The 25,528-nt window shown below is 38.3% G+C and overlaps 1 protein-coding gene across 1 annotated transcript; it reads right to left on the reverse strand.

Annotated features, from left to right (window-relative positions):
- Window positions 1–6,974: 6,974 nt before the first annotated feature.
- Window positions 6,975–21,358, reverse strand: LOC127657665 (soluble guanylate cyclase 88E-like). Its single transcript, XM_052146518.1, has 16 exons — window positions 21,231–21,358; window positions 20,956–21,088; window positions 19,925–20,099; window positions 19,544–19,635; window positions 19,195–19,452; window positions 12,434–12,575; window positions 12,071–12,196; window positions 11,626–11,746; window positions 10,837–10,966; window positions 10,310–10,456; window positions 9,577–9,723; window positions 8,947–9,103; window positions 8,617–8,726; window positions 8,360–8,449; window positions 7,938–8,056; window positions 6,975–7,454 (listed from the first exon to the last, which is right to left on the reverse strand). The coding sequence occupies exons 1-16, from the start codon at window positions 21,356–21,358 to the stop codon at window positions 7,088–7,090; spliced, it is 2,442 nt and encodes an 813-aa protein (XP_052002478.1). The 3' UTR covers window positions 6,975–7,087.
- Window positions 21,359–25,528: the final 4,170 nt, after the last annotated feature.

The following is a 25,528-nucleotide window of genomic DNA, read 5'->3' on the forward strand; positions in this document are numbered from 1 at the left end:
GCTTGTAGTTCCACCTGTTTACTCCAGAGGACAGTAAGTGAAAATTCAGCTGTATGAAAACGCAGTTTATACAGTGAAGAAAACAACCTTCAGCAACAACACAGATATGCGTTTATGGAGGACAAAACCTGCAAAAATTACATATAAATACATTTATAAATAAATGTAATAATAAGAAAATAAAGGAATAAATGTCTTGATAAAACAAATATAATTTGTTTTTAATAAAAGTTATTCCTGAATTTATTTTTGTAGACTTTTTATCCTTCATTTATTATTTTCTCTTTTTATTTGTATTCTTTAAAAAAAATTTATCCTTTCATATTTTTTTTATTATTATTTATGCATTCATTTATTTTTATATTTATTTATTCCTACTTGTATTTATTTCCATATTTAAATATTCCCACATGTATTTATTTTTATATTTATTCTTACATTTCTTGTATGATATTCGTCTCTTGTATGATAAATATGTGGGCTGGTCCTGCGATCGTAGATTGAAGCGTGTGCTCGATTACTCTTGACTTGTTTTGATGTGACGTTAGGTCATAGCCATATTGTGTAAACTATAGCTATTTGTGGGGCTAAAAACATGAGCTTAAGTCAATCCAAGATTTATTGGTTATACTACAATCACAAAATAAATGGGGAGCTGTTTCAAAACCACAAAATTAGCAAGTTTCATAAATGATATGATTTAACCTTTTGCTTTTCTTTTTTCTTTGTATATATCTTGATATTTTGATGTCCGCAAATCCATAATATTGTTTTCTGTTGTTATGATTGATCATTGTAAAAGATACAACCATGCATAATTTCCCTGATCATTTACGTATGTATATATAAGTTCTGCAATAAAAAAAATTAAAAAATCTATAGCTGATGCTTCACATATATCTAGAGAGTTGCGCAACTTAGCAAATTAAGTCGATAACCATGCATCAAATGACTATGTTTCATTTAGAGTAGAGGTGCTTATTGATGGTTTAGGAGAGCTGTAGGCCGGTATGAATGCCGAAGCACATCCTGGATTGTTAGACGCTCTGCAAAACTTTTCCCTGCATATTCTAAATCTGTGCGAGCCAGAGGGTGCTAAGGTGGGACGTCCATCTTATTTGCTTTCAATAAGTACTATTGAGCTCTCATCCAATGATGCAATGGAGCTACGCAAGGACCACATCCCTCATTTCCATGTTTCGCACAGAAAAGTAAAAATAAATACATGTATAAATAAATAAATATATATGTGAATATATATAAAAAATAAATGAACACATAAATAAAAAAATAAAGAACAATGCAAAATAAATGAATAAATAAAAAAAAGTTAAAAATAAATATAGAAAATAATAAACAAATAAAGTCAAACTATATAAATAAATTTTATTAAAAACGAATAATATTTGTTTTATCAAGACATTTATTCCTTTAGTTATTTTTTTATTATTACATTTATTTATTTATCATTTTTGCAGATTTGGGCCTCCATATGCGTTACGTTCTTGCATTCAAAACACTTGATGGAGCGCAAATCTGAACTAAGTGATCTCAAGATGTGTTTAAAGATTGAGTATTAAACTATATTTAACTTGACACAGTGACAACGCACCCGAGACAAGCATGTCTGACGCAGATGTAAATTGATGGGTCCTTAAACAAGCCCTCATAATAAATCTCCAACTGATTGACAAATTCACTTGTGAAATGGTTGTATTCTTGTATTCTACATTGTATTCTAAAGCTGCTTTTTGTATTGTCTTATATATTTATGTATAAATATTTAACAATTATATATATATATATATATATAATATTTTTCATCATTATATATTGAATTAAGGTTATACGAGGGGCTTTCTCACCAAATATTTGTATATGCGATTGACAGTATAGGTAGGAGACTTTTTCCTGTTATCAGGCAATACAGATGCACACAAAACTAATTAGGAATCACCGATTAGTTTAAGATTTATCTTACTCCGTTTATACAGAAGGCTTTATTTAGTAATAATTGTTTGAACAAGTTAATGAATACACATAGTTTTACTACATAAAGGTAGTCCTAACAGTCTCAGTCAAAAGTATTTTTGTTTAGAGCATTATGGACACTTAATTAAAAAAGATCATCTCAATTGCAACTATATAGGTAAAGTTTGTTTCAAAGTTAAATAAATTAAAGTGAACAAGATTGATGATAGATAGATGGTTAAATTCGATTTCTTTCCTCACATTCCCAGTGGGTCAGATGTGAACATGCAATTTGTTAGTATTTGGTGGCATTGCCTTTAAATTGTTTAACTTGAGTCAAACATTTTGTGTAGCCTTCCACAAGCTTCTCACAATCGCACACGCTTTTACAGATCTCCCCACAAATTTTCTATCAGATTCAGGTCAGGGCATTGTGAAGGCAACTCCAGTAACTTGGCTTTGTTGCCCTTAACCCATTTTGCCAAAACTTTGGAGGTATGCTTGGGGTCATTGTCAATTTGGAAGACCCATTTGAGACTGAGCTTTAACTTCCTGGCTGATGTCTTGAGATGTCGCTTCAATATATCCACATAATTTTCCTTCCTCATGATGCCATCTATTTTGTGAAGTTCACCAGTCCCTTCTGCAACAAAGCACCCCCACAACATGATGGTGCCACCCCCAATGCTTCATTTTTGGGATGCTGTTCTTTGGCTTTCAAGTCTCACCTCCAAACTCTATTTTTCCCTCCAAACATAACGATAGCCATTATGGCCAAAAGTTACGTTTTTGTTTCATCAAACCAGAGGACGTTTCTCTAAAGAGTAAGATCTTTGTCCCCATGTGCACTTGCAAACTGTTGTCACGATTCCGTTGTCTGCCCTGTGTTTCTCACCTTGTCACCTGTCCTAAACTACACTTCCCATAATTCCCTGCCCTCATCACTGTCAGCAGTCATTCATTGTTTTCACCTGTGTGTCGTTTATTCATTATCCTTGTGTATTTAAACCCTGTTGTTTCACCATTCATAGTTGGTTGTTAAATGTAGATGTAATGCCTGTTCCTGTATGTGTTTTGACCCTGTGCCTCATTCATGTTTACTCTTGTTTAGATTTCAGTTTCCCATCGTGGATGTTAGTTTTGTTCCAGTGTCTACCTGTCATTTATATTAATTTATAGTTTCATTCAAACACTAGCTGCACCTGGATCCAGCCCTCTTGACTTCCCTTCAAATGTAACAACTGTAGTCTGGCTTTTTTTAATTGCAGTTTTGGAGCAGTGGCTTCTTCCTTGCTGAGCAGCCTTTCAGGTTATGTTGATATAGGACTCGTTTTTACTGTGGATATAGATACTTGCCTACCTCTTTCCTCCAGCATCTTCACAAGGTCCTTTGCTGTTGACCAATCTCTAGAAGACAGAATGTGTTTTCTTCCTGGCGGTATGATGGCTCTGTGGTCCCATGATGTTTATACTTGCGTACTATTTTTTTTACAGATGAACTTGGTACCTTTTAGGTTTTGGAAATTGTTCCCATGGATGAACCAGACTTGTGGAGGTCCACAGTTTTTTTTTTTTTTTCTGAGGTCTTAGCTGATTTATTTTGATTTGCCCATGATGTCAATCAAAGAGGCACTAAGTTTGAAGGCAGGCCTTAAAATACATCCACATGTACACCTCCAATTCAGTATACATCCTGCCAGAAGCTAATTGTCTAAAGGACTGACATAATTTTCTAAGCTGCTTAAAGGCAGAGTTAACTTAGTGTATGAAAACTTTGGACCCACTGGAATTGTGATATAGTCAATTAAAATTTAAACAATCTGTCTGTAAAGAATTGTTGGAAAAATTACTTGTGTCATGCACAAATTTTATGTCCTAAACGACTTGCCAAAACATCAGCATATTTTGCTAATATGAAATATATGGAGTGGTTAAAGGAGTTTTAATAACTTCAACCTAAGTGTATGTAAACTTCAACTGTAGATGTGATTTTTAAGTTTACATTTTGACAGAATTTGAATCAAATTCTTTTTAGCAAGTCTAAGTTTTTTAGCAAATTTATGTCTATGGGAATTTTTGCCACTTTGAACATTGTTTTGGAAAAACTGTCCAATCCGTTATAAGATACATAATAGCAACAATGACTGTGCCAAGTTTGGTTGATTATAGCCTAAAAATTCTAGGACGAGTTATAATCAGAATTCTTGGTGTATTTGTTATATATATATAAAAAAATGATATTAAAAATACAAGTCTGAGAATTAACACCATGTTGGTTTTATTTTATAATTGAAAATACTATTTTGAAGATATTTTTATCCTTATTTGATTCTGTAATAAAGACTTTTCTTTAATGTGAACTCAGTAACTGTTTGTTCATATCATCTTGGACTTACAGTGACACCTAGTGGTGTGGATGCAGCATCATTCTAAATCAATAGTTTTCTGTTGCAGATGCCATTTTAGAAATTCACTATTCACAATCAGCCATGATTAATCCAAGATTGAAAGTGTCCAATAACAAGACGGTTACTGAGATTAAGCAAGTAGTATTAAGTTGGTCATGTGATTCTAAAATGGCAGCCCCCTTGAGAGCACTCCTGCCCTATATAGAATAAAAAAGCTTTCATAAGGTTACTGATATGTCTAGAGTCCTCATCTCATGTGAGTGATCGTGATTTTATACATATGTTTCAAAATCACAATTAATTTATTTAGGAGTAAAACGTTTTTTTTAATGTGGAAAAATTACTGAGTGCAACTTTAAGTATTATATAACATATTTCAAGCTACTAAATACACAAGAGGGGCGAAGTGCGAGTGGCAAGAGCCGTTTATATGCCCCTCTCTAGTGTAAACATATACTGTATTGTTTAGTTACAAAATTTTAAATAGCTGTAAAACGAATTGGTGATATGTTATAGAAAGTAATCCTGAGGGCTAATGTTTGTGCATTAGTAATGGGAGGCCATTGTCCATCCTAATGGTGGCTGCTTATCTGCCAGCTATCTGAATGGAAACCATATGGGCTTAAGCACTAAAGCATAAGGACTATAAATGGAATCTATCTATGCTTGGCTCTTATAACAAGCTGTGGTTTTGGTTCCTCACTTTAGCAGAATTTACATACTTCTGAAATTAGTAAAGTTTTCTGATCCACTTGAGTACATTTTTACATATTCTGATACTGACATCTAACTGTTAAAAAAACATCTGCGTTATCTGCAAAGCTGAGTGTTCAGTCAAAGTAAGAATTAAATTCGTCTCCAAGGTAACAGACAGGAAGTGTCGGTTAAGTGGTTTCCTGATGGTTTCCTCTTTATCGCTGAATGATATCTGACATGTTGTGTGTGTGCGTGAGTGTGTAATGTTTTACAGAAATAGACAGAAAAATGGAAATCATGTTAGATACCAAGCTGAGTAAAAATAACAGAAATTAGTTTTAGCTAGAGAGGAATATGTGAAAGTCTATGTATACCGTATTTTTTTATTTATTTTTTTCATTTTTCCAGATTTGTTACTTTTTCACATAATATTACATTTCTGTTCTTGACTGATAATAATGCGTTTGAACCTATTTTGTCTTTTAGCAGACTTTGAAGTGATTAATTTAGTTCATGGTTTAGGATTACACTGAATAAGTTCAAATGTTAAGTATGACATGCTTGAGTCTGCTTCCTGGTTTATCTTTCATCTCTGTGTGTTTACATAGGTGAGCGTGTGCATCTGCACATACTGTATGTGTGTAGGCTTTTCTAAATGTAGCGGTAAGTATGTCTTTGTGTATATATGTGTTCATGTTTTATTTAGGTCACATGAGATTATCTGATGTGTTTCACAACAGTTTTGGAGCGCTCATCAAAGTCAGCACATTTAAAGGTGCACTCAGTAATTATTTTCTCATTAAAATGGTTTTACTCCTAAAGAAATTAATTATAATTTTGAAATATATTCATAAAATCATGATAACTCACATGAGATGATGACTCTAGTCATATCAGTACCTTATAAAAGCAGTTTCATTCTACACGGAGAGGGTTCCCTCATGAGGGGCTGCTATGTTAGAATCACATGACCAACCAAATACAACTCGCTTTATCTCAGTAACCAGCCTGATATTGGACACATTCACTCATGGATTAAAGTAATAAAAGCTGCAAAACTGTGAAAAGTTAATTTCTATAATGAAACGGAGCACAAATTATTTTGAATGATGCTACACCCAGGCCCCTAGGTGTCAGTGTAATCTAAAACAACAGACATAAATTACTGAGTGCACCTTAAACATAAAAGAGGTACAACATTGACATCCACATATCTGTTGTCACAGCAATTGAATGAATACATGAATTCAACACCTGTCTCATGTGTACAGTAAAACTTTAATATAAATCTGGAATAATCTTTTAACTGTACATGCAAATGTGCTCAAATTGTAAATACAGATAAATTTAACATTTCACATGTATTAATGAACTATTAAAACATTCAGAGACTGTTATTACATTTTTTCTAAGAGGAAGTGGCAGCCTGAGGTCCAAACTGAACTTAAAGTGTTACTAGTCTGATACCAAGCCAAAACGATGGAACCTTCTCTCTCACATCAGCAACAATTTTTTATAGTCTTAGATTTTAATGGCATTTGTTTTGAGTTGTTTTATTTATAATCTGAATGTATTTGCGTGGCCACTCACAACTTTGATTAAATTATTAATTTCATGCCCTGCTCTGTACACAAATAAGAGGACTTAATCAAATGGGTTTCTCTTTCTTATTTATTTACTTTCAGCTTGAAATATCAAATTGTGATCCAAAAATATCATGCAATTTAGCTCTCCAAATAAGCCAAATAAATCCATGTTTTTTTTTGTTTTTTGCAGATCTGAGATAGAAGTCTGCATGGAAAACTACTAGGTTTATTTTCCACAACCAGATTCTTCATTCAGATTTACTCACCTAGAATCCCAGAATTTGCTGCCGCAAATGAAGTTGTCTGAACAATCTAGAACTGATCTGACTTTACAAATCATCTGTCTGTGAAGCAAGCTGGAAAAATGTGAAGTCTTTGGTGCCAGTTGTTCTGTGTTATACAATCACAGCAATCTTTTTTGGATTCTCACAGCAGATTGCAGGCTGTGCTTCGCATGGGGAGATTGGCTGGTAATCGTGAGTACTGGCTTCTTAAACTATGCTTTTTGTTGTTCAACTCCAGAGCTGTGTTCTCCTGACCACCAGCGGGGGGAGTGCTCTCCTGAGCATTACCCGAAGAATTCTTGGCCTTCCCTCCTTTGCTATCCTTTATCTTTTTAGCCTTTTCTTGGTCCTGGGACTCATTGATGAATGTGCCTGAGTCTGGAGCGCCCTCTAATGGTGGCAGAGTTTCAGGGTGCAAGTCAGTGGGAGTTGGCTTGCCTTCAGCCTGCTCCTCATTATTGGGGATGTTCAGGTTAGAAGGGGAATGTTTGCTGTAAGTGCAAGTGGAACTGAAGAAAAGACATACATTGAAGATTGAAGTACACATAAACATAGGGAAGACAAGACAACAATAGACAAACAAGAGAAGAGAAGGAAAACTGGTATCCATTTTTTGTCAGGTTTATATTGGAAGAAGGAACAACAAGGCAATCCTTTACAATTCTAGGTAAGTCATATCATTATTAGGTTTCAGGCATCAAAATGCTTAATTCATGGTTGCAGATCATTTAAAACCAAAAAGCATGTAATGTTTAATCATAAATCATATAATCCTGTTCCTGATACTCAACTAGTAGAGCATGGCACTAGAGATACCAAGCTCACATTTTCAGTTCCCAATAAACATACTTAAAATATAAAAGTATATAGCTTGAAAGCACTGTAAGTCGCTTTGAATAAAAGCATCTGCCAAATGCATAAATGTAAAATAAGTAATGCTTAGATCACATAAATATTATTATAAGATTTTATGTATTTTCCCTTTCACTCACCCATTTGAGCTTCTGTCTTCAGAATCTTTCTGCTCATTGCTGTATCTCAGCTCTGCTGGAGTCTTAAAGGAGAGATCCTTCTTTCCCTTCAGCCAGTATGTCTTCATATAACCTTTACCCTTAATCAGGAGAGAAAATGGTGGTTTATTTCACACCACTTTAAGACATTACTTGTTTCCATTATGAGGCATTTAACCTGTAACCTGTTTTGGGCAGGTTTCCAGACAAGGGTTAAAACAATTTCTGGATTAATCTGTGCTGCTAACTGTGACTCATTTTCACACCAGGACACATTACTGTCATATAAAGCAGAACCTGAAGGACACTTTTGAAGATTGGAAAGTTTGCAACTTTGTTGATGTTGACAATGAAAATGGTCAATGGTAATGGTGGCAATGATAATGTAATAGGCAAATTAGAACCTTAACAAAAATCTTTCCTCGTTCCTCAATGTTGTATGGCTCATGCTCGAGATGGTCTTTGGTGGTCTGACTAATGTGGATTTGCATGCCCTAAACATGCATAATGAGAGAGAGAGAGTGTAATTAGCTTTTTATTTAACTGTATTTCAATTCAAATGTTATTAAAAATGTATACTTTCTCTTCACGTTTATTTACAGTTTTGTATGATTTTGAAAGACTGTAAACTTCTAGTCTTAGTACAACACAATTAGCTCACCACACCATTTGACTCCATTCTAGAAGCAGTGTTTACCGTGTCCCCAAACAGACAATACCTGGGCATCTTCAAACCCACCACTCCTGCAACCACCATCCCAGAGTGAATACCTGTATGAAAAAAACAGTCTCAATCAGAAATCTGTAGCATCCAAAAGCATTAAGCTGGAGCATAAATAGCCTAATATGTGAAAATACTGGCGTTTGAAAATAATCAGGTTTTTCAAATGTCTGACATGGATATAAGTTTTAAAGCAATACAGGTACATAGAATGTCAGATGAAAAAGATGCAGTTATTAAATGATGCTGTATGAGTCTGGATGCACCCACCCACGCGAATATGGATATTGTCCCCAGTGGAAGGGTCTTTCAGGTGATCGATGGAACTCAACATATCTAGAGCCATGTCACAGATGTGGTGGGCATGGAAAGTGGTCTTATTTGGCACACCTGCCACGACCATGTAGGCATCCCTGATGGTCTCCACCTGAGGAAAAAAGGACATTGGTTGCAGGTTCACAAAACAAAGCTTTATTGTTAATATTTAATAGTAAAGAGAGCAATTGACTTGAATATTAACATGTGAAAATGCTTCTATTTTGCATTTTAATACAGTTCTATTTTCATTAAAATTATATCAGCATGACAATTTAAGTGAAATGTTGAATTAAAAATTAATATGATCTGAATTTCTCAGTATCTGGTATAGCAAGGAAATCTGACCTTTTGTACATGTTCAGTGTTACAAATTTGCTTATTTAATTAGTGAACTAAAAATAATAATGCACAATCTTAAACATTTCTTATTCACATTTTTTTTTTCAAAATCTTAAAAACCTTATTCCTAGGCTTATATTAGATTTAAAATCCCATATTTTCAATGTGGATTCAAACTGTAAAACCTTTCTGTATCTGTTCAGTCAGTGGACAAGTTGCTTCTGTAAGAGTTACTTTTGTTACCTTATAAACATTGTGCTTCTCGCTGAGTGTGTCAAAAACTATATAGATCTCGTTCAACATGTCCACCACCTGCATGGGGGTGATGTGGATACAGATCTCATTAAACTTCACCACATCGCTGAACAGGATGGTCACGTCTGGGAACACCTGGAGAAAGATGACAGCAGAGCCAAGATCAAGAAAAGCTCTAGAACAGTTAAATACTGCAGCTTAAACCAGCATTAGATGGATTATTCCTGGTCAGGCTGGTCTGGGTTAATGTTTTCTTCACTTGTCTGCCATGTATCCTGGGAGACCAGCTGAAGACCACCACAGGCAGGCTGGGAGACCAATTTGACCATGTTAAACCAGCTTTAGCTTGATTTCAGCAAAATAAAATGCAATAAATAAATAAATTGCAAATGCAATTGAGAAAAAAAAAAAATCTCTGAATGTTTCATATATATTTACCCCTCTTCAGATTTTTTGACTATGGTCTTTGATTATTAAAATGGTCAATCACCATGGCCAGTCTACAGAATGTTAAATATATTTTAAATATGTTGTTCTTTGTAGTTAATTTGTGCCATGTTTGAGTGTATGACTGCCATGTGTGTTCTTAAGTGAGCGTGTACTTCTTTTGTGTATGCATGGACGGGCAAGTGTGTGTTTGTTGTGTGCCTGTGTGTTAGTGTATGCATGAGTGATAATGGCCTATGTTTTTGTGAGTGTCTGTGTTTGCGTGTGTCTGTACCTGACATGTCTCCAGGGCTGTTATTCCCTTGCGAAGTCTGTCTGCCACTGCTTTGGGTATCATGGCGTACAGCAGGGAGTCTCCTCTTTTCTTCTCCTCATCCAACTTTTTAATGATCTCCTGCAGCTGTGCATACTTCTGCTGCTCCTGTAGGTGGCACAGCCAGAGATCAGCCTGTCACTTGTATGGCAATTCTACCAATACATATCCTGTCAAACAAAACTTAAATACAGATAAAGAAAATGATTTTTGCAGTGTATATAAAGCCAATTGATTACAATTTACAGAGTCTCTGGCTAAGATGACTTGTTTTCAGAGAATATATCTTGAATATATATCTACTGTTCTTACTCAGATAGTTTTTCGTGTTTTGAGGGTTAACCACGCAGAATTTTTTTTAGATTACATTTTTTATTATTATGTCTTATTATCTTCAATAGTTTCCCTTCTAAAAAAAAGGATGTTAAGAATTTTTTTCCTGGAAAATGTGGATTACTGATTAAGAAAACACTTTGCTGTGCTCATACCTGGTCAAGTGCCAGTTGCAGTTCGGCTGATTGCTGCGTTCCGGCCAGGATGAGCTCTCTGCTCGAGTCATGCAGGTTTAAATCATTGACGTAAACACCCATTTTTATCATGTCCTCTACAGTCTCAATACTGCATAAAGAAAACAATTGTTTTTAATGAGAGGACTTCAGCTTGATACTGTTGATCGGTTTCCAGCCATAATCTTTTTTTGCAAAAGTAGCTTTATCTTGACAACTAATAGAGTGGAACTAAAATTTACAGGCATATCTGACAATTACAGTTATATAACTACTCATTTCAAAGGGGTGATATCACTGAAAACTATATAGGAACTTTTACAACAGTCCCTCTTCAGTCCAAAGCATTTATGAAAACTATGCTGAGAAATATACATAATTAAGAAATCATCATAATTGTGATTTTACAACAATAAACACAGCATACAGTAATAATACCCAAACACTTGGCCTAAGGAAACCACTTTAGGCCAAGTGTTTGGGTGTGAAGATTGGCCTATCATAACAGAGGTCATCTACAGTAGCAAAAAGAGCCTGTTTAATTCTAAGAGACGGATAGAGAGTTGAAAATGTTTTTGGTGCATGAAACTGATGAATAAATGGACCTCAGGGAAAACTATAAAATGCCACAAAAATGTACGTTATTTACCCTTTGAAATAACTTGGCACAAAAGATTATTGTCAGTTTTATGTCACAAAAACTAAACAACTATCTTTTCCATTAGCTCAGACTACAGAGTTGAAAAGATGGGCAAGATTGTTAGAGCTTACATGGGAGTTCCAAGGAAGATTAGCGAGTCCCACTGAGGGACGTACTTCATCTGGCCCTTTAGGTGAAGAGGCTTTTTAGGGGGCTCTCGCATGTCTTCAAATATGGTTTCACTGCACTTACCTGAACATGAGAGGAAATTAATTTTTTAACTGCAGTTACAGAGGATTTGAATCACTTGCCTTACTGATATGGATGACCTGGAGGCACTTTAGGTTCCAATTGCTTTGGTACTAGTACCAAAACAGTTTCTCATTCTCATCAAACACTGGTCTCATTCATTTGAGAGAATTTCAAATTTTTAACTCAGATCAGTTTTATGCAAGAAAAGTGCTCTTGAATATATTCTAAGTGCTTAATATCAGACAGGCATAAGCATAAAATGATGTCTAGAGAGATGCAAAGGTCATTGAAGGCAGCACTTTGTGTAATGACAGGATGTCTAACCAGTGACAGTCTGAAAAGCCAGCAGCTCAATGTCTTCTCCTCCAGAATTAGCAGAGCTGTTGTACTGAGTCAGAGTGCTGCAATATTCCTGATTCATCCCCTTCATTTCCTCCATCACCTTAATGTCTGAGAGGACAGCGGAGGCACAGTGACAGGAATCAGGATGAAACATTTTTAAGACATTATCGGGATTAACCGCACACATGTATTGTCATGTACTGATAAAATGCATAGTTTGAATGCACTGTAATTGTCTTTGGATAAAGGTATCAACCAAATATGTAAATGTAAATCTGCTGAATGCAGATCTGAAGTTTTGATTGGTCGGTGTGGTTTTGACATTTGCTAATCTAAGCACTGTACCTTTCAATTCCTTTTTGGGTTTCTCACTCTCCTCTTTCTCCTCTGGTTCGTCTTTGATGAGTTTGGGGATGTTGACCTTCTGTTTGCTTTCAACCACAGCCTTAGATAGTAGCTCAAACACATTGTTGAGATGGGTGTAGATCTAAAAGAACATACTCAAACATAATGCCTTTGCTTAATATTTAAGGATAGGTGCCATTTTTCAACATAAAAATACTTTCTTCAGCTTAATATGCAGTCAACTGTAAGTCATTCACAAGTTGATTCTGTCAGGGTTCAGCCACTTCTGTTGGTTTTGTTTTTATCGTGGCTGAATTCTGACACTCATTTTGATGTTTGTGTCATGTGTGAACACATGGCTTTGTGGTTTCTCACTGTCATGTGCACTCACAGCTAAAACAGCTAGTATATCAATGCATAAGTGAATTCATATAGGCCCACAACAAGAACACACAGGTTCATTAATTTTGAAAGCTTTTTAAAAGCTGTATTTATTTGAATTGAAAAATGTATATATCATTCCAAACTATTACAAATAAATATAGGATACTATTGATTACAAAACTATTAGAGACTATAAAGATGAATATTATCCCCAAGTTTATTTTCTTTTATCAAAATCTACCAGTTAGCAGTGTATCAAAAAGTTTAGTTTTTTTAGAAAATGGACTGAACTACTTATATATATATATATATATATATATATATATATATATATATATATATGGGATAATTGGAAACCAAAAATTTGTCAAAAAGGCTCGGAGGACTACAATTCCCAAATTAAATAAATTATTATAAAGCTGCCCAAATTCCACCTATATTGAAGAATCTAAAGTGAAATGGAGGAAGATGGATATTTATCAAATGGGGGAACTATTAGTATATCTCTGTTCCCACCCAAACAAAGCAAAAAATGAAAATCAATAGATTACTGTAATGAGACCTTAGTTCGTTGGCAAAGGAGGAGTCAGGAGACAATGAAGCAAGTTCAAGCTCAAGTCTTTTTATTCTCGTTTTTTCTAATACAACCGTCGACAACCAAAGAAAACGTCTTTAAATAAATCACAGCACTCAAAATAAAAACTCTCTCGGAGAGTGCTTGTGAGCCTTCAGGTCACTCTATCTCCTCACTGACGCTCTGGCATCCCTTTTTGGTCTCCCTCTGCATCACTATAAGGAGAGACAGGTGTTAGGGATAATTGTGAACCAGGTGACGAAGCTTACCGCTCTCTCTCTCCCGCAGACCGACACATGACCACGCCCCCCATGCCACATGCCTCCACTGCTGACACAGGCCAGGGCAACATCTGGTCTGCCTATTCCCCCCCCATTCCTGGAGAGAAAGTCAGCCACAACCATCTGCACCCCCGGTCTGTGGACCATCTTGAACTTAAAGGGCTGGAGAGCCAGATACCAACAGGTGATCCACGTGTTAGTATCCTTCATGCAGTGGAGCCATTGCAGAGGAGCATGATCGGTGAAGGTCCGCCCCAGCAGGTAGTAGCGGAGGGTCAGAACAGCCCACTTAATTGCAAGACACTCCTTCTCAATGGAACTATAGTTTGTCTCCGTGAAGGAGAGCTTGCGACTAATAAACAGCACCCCCCCCTCCTGCGAGAGCACCACGCCCAGACCCCTGTAAGGTGCATCAGTCTGCAAAATAAAGGGGAGAGAGAAGTCAGGTGCATGTAAAAGCGGCCCCCCACACAGTACAGACTTTACCTTAAGTGGACCAGATTGGGAGCCCCTTTTTAGTAAGGTCAGTGTAAAGGTTTTCCACTAAGGAAGGGTCGGAAACAGCGTCAGTTTCAAAGGTAAGGGTTCTTTAATATTTCTCTCCACAGTTTCAACAAATGACATAACACTTTGCTTCTGGGTGTTGGTGTCGGTCTCTCTCTCTCATGCTCTGTGGCTGCTGCTTTTATCCGCTCTCCTCACGCTACTGCAATTAGACACAGGTGTTAGGCTTAATTTAGCTCAGGTGTAAGCGCCCTTACCGCTTTTCTCTCCGGACGGAGCTTGACCACGCCCCGCTGCCACATACCCCCACCGCCCGACTCAGGCCGGGCGTCATCCGGCCTGCCTACCACTCCCCCATTTCTGGAGAGGAAGTCAGCGGCAGCCATCTGCACCCCCGGTCTGTGGACCACCTTGAACTTAAAAGGCTGGAGGGCCAGATACCAACGGGTGATCCGGGCGTTAGTATCTTTCATGCGGTGGAGTCACTGCAGTGGGGCAGTGTCTGAAGCGTCCGTCTGCAAAACAAAAGGGAGAGAGAAGTCAGGTGCATGCAAAAGCGGCCCCCCACAAAGTGCAGCTTTAATCTGTGTAAACGCCTGTTGGCACTGCTCCGACCATTGGACCGGATCTGGAGCCCCCTTTTTAGTGAGGGCACTCAGCGGGCTGGTGACATCCGAATAATTAGGCACAAATCTTCTGTAATAGCCAGCCAGCACCAGGAACTGCCTCACCCCCTTTTTGGTCTTGGGTCTAGGGCAAGTCGCAATCGCCGCGGTCTTGTCAATTTGGGGACGCACCTGGCCATGACCCAAGTGGAACCCCAGATATCGTACCTCCACACGCCCAACCGTGCACTTTTTCGGGTTTGCCGTGAGCCCCGCCCGCCGCAGCGATCTCAGGACGGCCCTCAGATGTTGCATGTGCCACTGCCAATCATTGCTATAAATGATGATATCGTCTAGATAGGCAGCGGCGTAAGCAGTATGCGGTCTGAGGATCCTATCCATGAGATGCTGAAACGTGGCTGGTGCCCCGAACAAACCGAAAGGAAGCGTCACAAATTGGTGTAATCCAAACGGTGTGGTGAAGGCTGTTTTTTCACGGGATATTGGTGTCAAGGGGATCTGCCAATAACCCTTCGTTAGATCCAAGGTCGAGTAAAACCGAGCAGTACCTAACCGATCGAGCAGTTCATCAACACGGGGCATTGGGTACGCATCAAATTTAGACACCGCGTTGACTTTTCTATAATCCACACAGAAACGTACAGACCCGTCGCTCTTGGGAACAAGGACGACCGGGCTGGACCAATCGCTGTGGGATTCTTCTATTACTCCCATCTCAAGCATCGCGTCCAATTCTTCCCGAACTATTTTCTTTTTATGTTCGGGCAAGCGATAGGGGCGGCAACGTACCACCACGCCCGGATCGGTCTCGATGTGGTGTTGTATGATGTTTGTGCGGCCCAGTAGAGGAGAAAACACATCTGCAAATTCCTTTTGTAGTTCGGAAACCTCTGCGAGTTGGCGCGGTGAGAGGTGGACCCCACAAGGAACCGGGGTGTTAGGATTGCAGGCTTTGTTTACCTCCGGTCCGAGCTCCGCCCTCTCCGGAACTACCGTTGCCAACGTCACAGAGGCCGCCTCTTCTCTCCACAATTTCAGGAGGTTGAGGTGATATATTTGACGCACGCCCCCTCTATTGGTACGTTTAACCTCATGGCTCCGGATGGCGAGCCGGTCCTCTTCTTGAGCCCGCATGATCTCGAAGAACCGACGATCCTGGTCCTGCCGGAGCTCAAGCAGGGATTGTTGGTGGCTCTGATGGAGTGTAGCGAGGGACTGGAGGACTTCCGCCAGCTGGGAGGACTCTATGGGGCGACTCTTTTCCATAGCGTGGAAAAAATGTTCCTTTTTTTTTTTTTTCTTCTTCTTCCCGGGTTTCGGCACCAGTGTTAAGGTTTTCCACTAAGGAAGGGTCGGAAACAGCGTCAGTTTCAAAGGTAAGGGTTCTTTAATATTTCTCTCCAGTTTCAACAAATGACATAACACTTTGCTTCTGGGTGTTGGTGTCGGGCTCTCTCTCTCATGCTCTGTGGCTGCTGCTTTTATCCACTCTCCTCACGCTACTGCAATTAGACACAGGTGTTAGGCTTAATTTAGCTCAGGTGTAAGCGCCCTTACCGCTTTTCTCTCCTGGACGGGCGCTTGACCACGCCCCCGCTGCCACAGTCAGTCATCAGAATAACTAGGCACAAACCTTAGGCAGTAGCCAGCCAGCCCCAAAAACTACCCCTTTTTGGTCTTGGGCACCGGGCAGGATGTAATCGCTGCGGTTTTGTCAACCTGTGGACGCATCATCCCGTGAACCAAGTAGAACCCCAGATCCCTAAATTCCACCCGCCCAATTGCACACTTCTTCGGGTTGGCCGTGAGTCCCGCCTGTCTAAGGGCACTCAGGACAGCCCTCAGGTGTTGCATATGTTGCTGCCAATCATTACTATAAATTATAATATCGTCCAGATATGCGGCGGTATATGCCGTGTGCGGTCTGAGGATCTTTGCCCCTCCCCTATCTGTTCACCTAACCTCATAATCGAGATCTCCGACCCGTTGTGTGACCTCAAAGGGTCCTTGCCACTAGGCAAATAATTTTTAGCTTGAGGTGGGCAGTAACACAAGCACTTTATCTCCCTGTGCAAATTCCTGTAGTCGAGTGCCCCTGTCGTACAGTTGGTGTTGACGTTCTTGCGCTTGGAGCAAATTATCCTGTGTTACCTGCCACAAAGTGTGGACTTTTGCTCTAAGTTCAAGAACGTATTGAATTAGATTTTTACTATTCGAAGGACCTTCCTCCCAAGCTTCACTTATGACGTAAAGCACGCCGCGCGGCTGATGCCCATACAGCAGCTCAAACAGGAAAACTCGGTGGAGGCTTGCGGGACCTCTCGCACTGCAAACAGCAGGGGTTCAAGCCATTTATCCCAGTTTTTAGCATCTTCGTGTACGAACTTGTGAATCATGTTTTTTAAGGTCTTATTAAATCGACCAACCCGTTGGCTTGCGGGTGGTAAACACTTGTGCGAATCGACTTAATGCCTAATAATTCATATTGTTTGCGAAGTGTACGTGACATGAATGTTGTGCCTTGATCAGTGAGGATTTATTTCTGAATCCCTACTCGAGATCCACTCAAGATCATTTTGAAGAGTGCCTCCGCAACACTACGTGCTGAGATGTTGCGCAAAGGCACTGCTTCCGGATATCGCGTTGCAGTCCACCAGAACTAATACAAAGCGATGCCCGCGTGCAGTCTTTTCTAATGGCCCGATGAGATCCATGACAATTCTCTTGAAGGGGATCTGGATCAATGGCAGCGAGCGCATTGTCGCTTTTGGGGTGGCCGGTGGAATCAGCAACTGACATTCACGGCACGCTGCACACCACTTGCGAACATACCCGTGAATGTCTGGCCAGAAGAATGGACGGTTCAAAGACTTTTTGTGACCTAAGTGGCCAGCCACTGGATTATAGTGAGCCGTTTCCCGATGGCTCTTCAGTACTAACAGCTGTGTTGTAGTCTCTTTGGTTTGAGTGTCCTGCATCACTCGATACAACCACTCTTTAATAATAGAAAAGTACAGGTATGTGAGTGCAACACCGGGCTTACAGCTCTCTCTCCCACAGACCGACACATGACCATGCCCCCATGCCACAATTATATTTGTTTTAATAAATGTTTGAATTTTGTTAAAAAAGAAAAATAGTAGAATTAAGAAAGATATAGTTCATTTACAAGAAATTGCTAAAGATCCTGATTTCAACCCAAATAGATTAGATAATACATTCAATTTTGGGTAGATGGAGATCGCCCCAAGAACAAGCAGGAACTGAAGACAGGTGCAGTAGAGGCCTGGCAGAGCATCACCAGGGATGAAACCCAGTGTCTGGTGATGTCTATGCATTCCAGACTTCAGGCTGTAATTGACTGCAAAGGATTTGCAACCAAGTAATAAAAAGTGAAAGTTTGATTATGATTGTTAATCTGTCATTACTTTTGGTCCCTTAAAAAGTGGGAGGCACATATACAAACTGTTGTAATTCCTACACCGTTCACCTGATTTGGATGTAAATACCCTCAAATTAAAGCTGAAAGTCTGCAGTTAAAGCACATCTTGTTCGTTTCATTTCAAATCCATTGTGGTGGTGTATAGAGCCAAAAAGATTAGAATTGTGTCGATGTCCCAATATTTATGGACCTGACTGTATATATATATAATAATTTTTTTCATCATATTTAGAATTTGTTTGTAGCAGTCCTCCTGAGCTCATGTAGCAGCCGCTGTTTCTTCTTGTTGTGTAATTATCTTAATTTCTTCATAATTTTACAGTTATCCCATGTACTGCGTAAATCATGTTTTAAGTCTTCATGATTTGATGCTGAACTCTTGAGCAGTGTAAATGCATTTCAATTTTGTTTTATATATTTTTCAAACAATGTCTTGTTCACACTTCTTAATTCTTTCATAATCATCAGCTTTCAGCAGAGAGGGATATCCCGCTGAGTCTCTCACAAGAAGTGAATCATGTTCTCCCTCAGGATTGGTTGTGCACTGCAAACGTCACTCATTCATGTGCATGAGTACTTCATCTAATTTTAAAGTCAGGATCGTAGCCTGAGAAAGTTGATGAGCTGCATCATGGTACCAATTAAGCCTGACCCTGAGTTCGTTTAGCGACCTTCATGGTACAGAGAGAAGTATGTCATTCTGAAATCTGTTTGTGTTTAGCATCCAAACACACCCAAAAACAAGGGCTCAACCAATAGCATGTGTTAAGGATTGGACCATCTGTTTGAAACAGTATGCTACCAAACTGCTCTTCCTATTTCTGTAATTTCTCACTATTTCTAGCTAACCATTATTTTTGTAAATACATTTGGTGATGCTATGGGTGCAAACATTTAGAGTATTTAAAGAAATTGATCTAAACTCCCTCCCATTCCCCCCTTTCACTCACATTATCCCAGCTGAATTCCAGCATGGGCCGCACCAGTGTAAACTCCTCATTGACCTTTTTGCCCTGCAGATCAGAAAACACTTCTTTCAAACCATCTCCAATTCGATACATGGTCATATCCCTGCGGAAGATCACGCTGAAGGGGAACATGTCAAAGAAGATTCCTTGCTTCATGGGCAGTTTCTCATAGCCTGGAGCAGTTTTCTGCTGGGGCATACGGTGCTTAAATGCAGCGTTGTCAAAATTCATCTTGTACACCTACAGATAACAACAAAGGTGGGAATAAAGAACAACTAAGCAGTGTGTGTATACAGAGGAAGGTAAATGCCTTGTCTGTTTGGACTCCTACCACATATGTCATTTTCTCAGTTTCCTCTTTGGAAAGAATCTCCACCTCAATGTCTGTGTTGTAAAACTGTCTGCCTACCTGAGAGAGCTGCCCTACAGAGCGGGTACAAGAGACACGGTTTGAAACAGTCTGTGAACACTGTGGACTGATCAGCTGCCATATGGTATAAGATTTAATCAAACATCTTCTTGCCACATCTCTATTATCAGGACTTTACTTTGAGATAAGTTTTCACTTACACATTTCTGTATTATTTAAATATACAAACAATATCATCAAGTACAAGTGTTACTATCAAATTAATTTCACAACCAATCAAACAAATATCAAAACTTATTCAACAAGGAAGTCTATAGAGGTGATTCATTGTTCAGCTGTTACCTTTGACAAACTGTGTGAAGCCCTTCCTGGTTGATCGGTAGTGCAGAGTAAGGCTGGTCTCACATTCCTCCTCCACACAGAAACTGGGTGGCTGGACTTTTGGGAAGGAGAAACGGAAATACTCATGCAGGTTATCCAGCTCATTGATGAAGTCTCGAACATTGCGCCCCAGTACCTTAGACACAGATATTAGAACAGTATGGAAAAACTGCACTTTTGATTATGTATGTAAAATAAGTATATACTGTAATAACACAATTATCTATGGTTGAAAGACTAAAAAGAACATGTTTAACTATGAGCCGTTGACATGAAATACTTTTGAGAAGTTGCCATTTCCTGCAGTGCGGCATGCTAAATTCCATCTAAAACCATTAAAAAAACAGCGTTCTGCAAATTATTTTATAGTTATTATGGATGAAGCTTTAATAACCTCATATTAAAGAAACAGTTCTTAAAAAAAAAGTTGAATTTACTAACATCATGTTGTTCCAAACCCAAATTACTTTAGTTCCTCCGTGGAACACAGAAGATATTAGGCAGTATATCAGTCTCAGTCACTGTTCACTTTAAATCTGTTGTGACTGAGGCTAACATTCTGCCTAAGACCCCCTTTAATGTCCTTTGGAAGACAGAAAGCCATACAGGGCTTAAACAACATGACGGTTATTAAATTATGACAGAACTTTCATTTTTATGTAAACTATCCCTTTAGGACTACATGGAATATTTTTACTTTAATTTATTTTATTTGTTTATCATACTGCAGGACCATTTAAAAAGACCTATTGAAGGCAAAAAGGTGTTTAAAGGTCAAAATGGTAAAAAAATAAAATAAAATAACAATAATAAGAGAAATAGTGACCAGTGGCACTAAACATATACACTTTTCTTTTACATTAAAATAAATTTTAACCCAAAATCTTGATGTTGATAAAAAATGGCCATGAACACGTTATGTGGTAACTGTCTCTATGTTAGTATCTATCACAAACAAAATACCAGCCTTGACAATCATGCTTGAAAATCACCTTTAGGATCCTCTCATAGCCGTAGTTTCCTATCCGCTTGACCATATAGACCCCGAAAGCGTACATCAGCTCATCATGAGTTTTTCCTAAAACTTCCCCAGCTGCCTTTGCCAGCCTTAGAATCAGATTATCACTGGAATAACACCAGCATTGAAAAGTTACAACATGAGGGTGTGTATAGCCAGATGCAATATATAGCCCTTCATGGCTATTCATTTTTCCAACAGCTAACTCTAATTAGGGAACTTGCCATTTTGGAAAAATAATGGACTTACTTGTACATCTGATGGCGAACAAATTTGAGGTGAGGGATTTCGGCTCTGGCCTCAATTAGCCTCCATACGTCCTCTCCATATGATTCATTTATGTAGTCATTCACTGCTTCCAAATACAGGCCATACATCTTCAGGGGGGTTGAAACCTCCACTTCTCTGCCCCAGAAAACTATTCAGTCTGCTGGGGGAAGTATAGAGAGGAGAGCTTAATCACAGATGCTGTATTGACATCAAGAGGCTTTTAGTTGGGCAGCATAAATCAGTATAATCCACAAATTGAAGAGGCTGAGATACAAACAAAAAAAGCCTCATGAGTTATATATGCATGGATTTTATTTTGTCTGTTAAATACAAATTTGATTAACCATCTCCATTGTGAAAAAGACTGTTTAAAGTACAACATCCTGTGTAATATTACCAATATTATAATCATCACCATTGCTAACTGTTCCATCTAATTTTAACTAATCTTATAGATAAATATATGATATAAAGTAATGGTATGTGGCTTACCTGCTGACCCTCCGTCCTGAGTAATGTGTAGATTTGTTCGAGTTTGGCAAAGCTCAACTCTCTCTCTCTCTGAACACCTGTTCCTGGCACTTGGCACTCATGCTCTTCTCTGTCAAGACAAGGGCCACATGGGCTAAAATAAGAAAGCAGAGGTGTGTTTATGGCAGGTGCTAATAAGACCTCTGACAGCAGAACAGTCAAAACATACAGTAAACATATGTAGCCATACAATGACCTCTTAAAGACTCTTTCTCCATCTGCCATTTTTAGACACAAACAAACATTTGTTTTAATATCATGGTGGGGTCCGCCCACTAACTGTAGACTAACTAAGGAATAGTTCACCCATAAATGAAAATTCTCTCATCATTTACTCACCCTCATGCCATCCCAAATGTGTATGACTTTCTTTCTTCTGCAAAACACAAAAGAAGATTTTTAGAAGAATATCTCTATTCTGTTAGTCAATTCAATGCAAGTGAATAGTGGCCAGAACTTTGAATCTCCAAAAATCACATTAAGGCAACATAAAAGTAACCCATATGACAGCAGTGGTTAAATCCATGTCTTCAGAAGTGATATGGTGGGTGAGAAACAGATCAATATTTAAGTCCTTTTTTACTAGATATCTCCACCTTCGACCAGCCCCAACTAGTAGGTGTAAATATGCAAAAAGAATGTGAATCGTCCACCCCCAAAAAAGAAATAGAATGTGGAAGAAAATGTGAAAGTGGAGATTCATAGTATGAAAGGACTTAAATATTGAACTGTTTCTCACCCACACCTACTATATCGCTTATGAAGACATTGATTTAACTACTAGAGACACATGGATTACTTTTATACAGCCTTTATGTGCTTTTTGGAGCTTCAAAGTACTGGCAGCCATATAATCGCATTATATGGACCTACAGAGCAGAGATATTACAAAAATATTGTGTGTGTGTGTGTGTGTGTGTGTTCAGTAGAATAAAGCAAGACACATCTGGGATGGCATGAGGGTGAGTAAATGATGAGAGAATTTTCATTTTTGGTTGAATTGCCTTTAACCTTTGGGATATTTACAGGTGAATTAAGACATTTGTTATGACTGAAAGGGAGTTATTTGAAGTCTCTAAAACCTTGACAACATATTGGCTCTTTTTAAGCAACAGGATAAGAGATAAAGGACATAAAGATTGTGTATTTTGCTCTATGAAAGACATAGCTTTCCTTCATACCATCAAAATTATGTCAATCGAAACTAATCTGTCAATGATGAAGGATGATTTCAAGGAAACAAAAAAGCACTGTACACATGTAAAGTTTTAAAGGAACTGCTTTTTATGTGAAAGTATTTTGTCTGGCAACGTTAATGATCTAACTCCTCTTATGGCGTTGAATGAAAAAAGATGCTTTCAACATAAAAGCAGAACCTATCGCTATATATCCACAAGAATTACACACATATATTGTGAGTTTTATGTAGGCATATTCATGTAGGCTATTTGTATGCATGTTAATGTCGGCTATTTTAGACTGCACACGTCACAGATATGATTTTAAGGTAAATACAGACCTTTCTGAAAACTTCTTACAAATTATGCATTGTCTTTTCTTCCCAAAATACAAACTCTCCAATGCGACACGTTTCAACGAAGACTTTTCTTCTCTATGTGCATTACCCTATGCATACGCTAGGGGCCACTGTTGACACATCGTCAATATAATATTTAGTCGACGGGAATAGCAGCAATACGGCTCGAGTGTTGGCCTTAACTTTATTATTATTATATTTATCCTGCATAGTCTGTGTGCATGTGCCTGGGTGTGTGTGTGTGTGTGTGTGCGTGTTGACATATGAGCAGCATTCAGGAATATCAGGAGCTGTGAGCACTTGACAGAGCAATTAGTGGTCTTTGTGGAACAAACCTGAGAAGCGTGAATTGTGTTCCTGCTGCTCTCTCAAAGCAAGGGCTATAATAAGCATGTCTATGTTTCCAGAGTCACCCAATAAAAGCACCCATCACCATATCTTTCTCTTACAAACCCTCTCTATTCTCTATTTGAAAATATGGTAATATAGCCTAACCAGTTGAGTGCCTGAAGAATCAACCAGCAAAGCAAACCATCTTAGGCTGGTTTAAGACTTTTTTGTACGGTAGTTACAGTAGGTGGCATTGGCTGTGATAAATGATATGCACATGTATAATATTTAAATAACTGCTTTAGAGGTGTTGTTTATAGAAACTTCTGAACATTCTAGTTTTGATCTAGTGAGGTGCTTTTACTTTAGTTTATGAAGATTATGAATAACAAATTGCCCAATAATTTGTTTGCATTAGCATTTCAGTTTTGTGATCCATCTTTCTATTTGTGAGGCTAATCAGGAGCTCTCAATGGAGACTGATGCTGTATGTGTATGTGTAGAGAATTGTGGTACATATGTGAATGTGTGTGGGAGGCAAGTATGCTCATGGTTCCAAAGCTGTTGCTCTGAAAAACTTTTTTTTGACGGGTCAAAAATTAAATAAGAAATGTTACTGATTTGTTGTTTCATTAGTAATAAAGTTGAGGCTCTTGAGAAAGACAGAGGACGATACATTTTGATTTGCATGAATCTTCCTAAAAAAGGATAGTCTTATTACATCCAAGCTAGCATACAACTGGTGCTGTGAACTTCAATGTTTTATGGGTCATTCATATTTTGTAGTATCTTTAGAAAGAAATTATTGTGCTTGTTTTGTGATATAAGAAAGTACTTCTATAAAAGATGACCCATATTTGCTAGGCCTATATGTGCATTCCAGTGCCAAATGATGGATGATTTGTGTTTACATTACAGTAAAAACTTTTACTAATGCATGTACATGGCAGCACATTTTGTGGCCTGGCACTTATGAATTTCATGCATAATAAGTCCAGACTCCGTCAGGGCCAATAACATAGGGGAGGAAAAATGCAAATATCCCTATCATATCAAATATATTCACTCATAAATGTTAATTCAATGAGTGTGCATATTTACCATTAGAATGAGTTCACTGAAATATTGACACATTTTCAAAAATGAACTCACTATTTGGCAAATCATTTGTGTGGTCCCTGTAGGGAGAGATAGGATTGAGTCTGCAGCTTATTTAATAGGAACGTGACCATACAAAGGCTATGTAGATAATTCACACGTTGTGGAAATGGAAATCTCTTGGCAGACATGCCAGAAGCCATTATGCCCCATAGCTGATTCCTGACTAGCCATCTGTGTCTGTTTCCCATTTCCCCTCTCCCTTTTTCTCTCTGTTCACAATACTCACAGATCCCTAAACATTCTTATCAATGGGATAGTTTTATCTCTGGTCACAAGGGTTCATGTCTAACCACACCAGCATTTAACACATCACTTCATTTCTGAATCTGAAGCAAATGCCTGTTTCATATTCATGGATTGATCTTCCAATGTTGTTGAGTATATGATTATAAGTATGGGCATAATAATATTTTTCTGGTTTAGGAATAAAACTGCAAGCCCAATAAGGTACAGACTTCTCATCTTAATGTGCTCTTAATGAAATTATTGACAATACAATATTGAATTGAAGAGGTCAGTGTGACCTTGGCATTGATTTTGTATATATCATGACAAGACTTGCTCTTATCTTGTGCTGTTTGCTATCAAGATGCATGCAATTACTAATTCATAAGTTAACAGGTTCATATAGTCCTGGAGCGCATTAAGGTAAACAGATTTGCGGTGCTGTCCATAACGGAGGAGCTTGAGCACAGGACTGGGATTGAGCTCTGAAATC

Source organism: Xyrauchen texanus, chromosome 17, assembly GCF_025860055.1.
Source record: "Xyrauchen texanus isolate HMW12.3.18 chromosome 17, RBS_HiC_50CHRs, whole genome shotgun sequence".
Lineage (NCBI taxonomy): Eukaryota > Metazoa > Chordata > Actinopteri > Cypriniformes > Catostomidae > Xyrauchen > Xyrauchen texanus.

Coding starts and splice junctions, on each gene's coding strand:
- LOC127657665 (XM_052146518.1), bottom strand. CDS start 21,358: ATGTATGGCCTGTATTTGGAAGCAGTGAATGACTACATAAATGAATCA. Junction 21,089..21,230: donor GTTCGCCATCAGATGTACAA/GTAAGTCCATTA, acceptor GTGTTATTCCAG/TGATAATCTGATTCTAAGGC. Junction 8,727..8,946: donor CAATATCCATATTCGCGTGG/GTGGGTGCATCC, acceptor TTTTTCATACAG/GTATTCACTCTGGGATGGTG.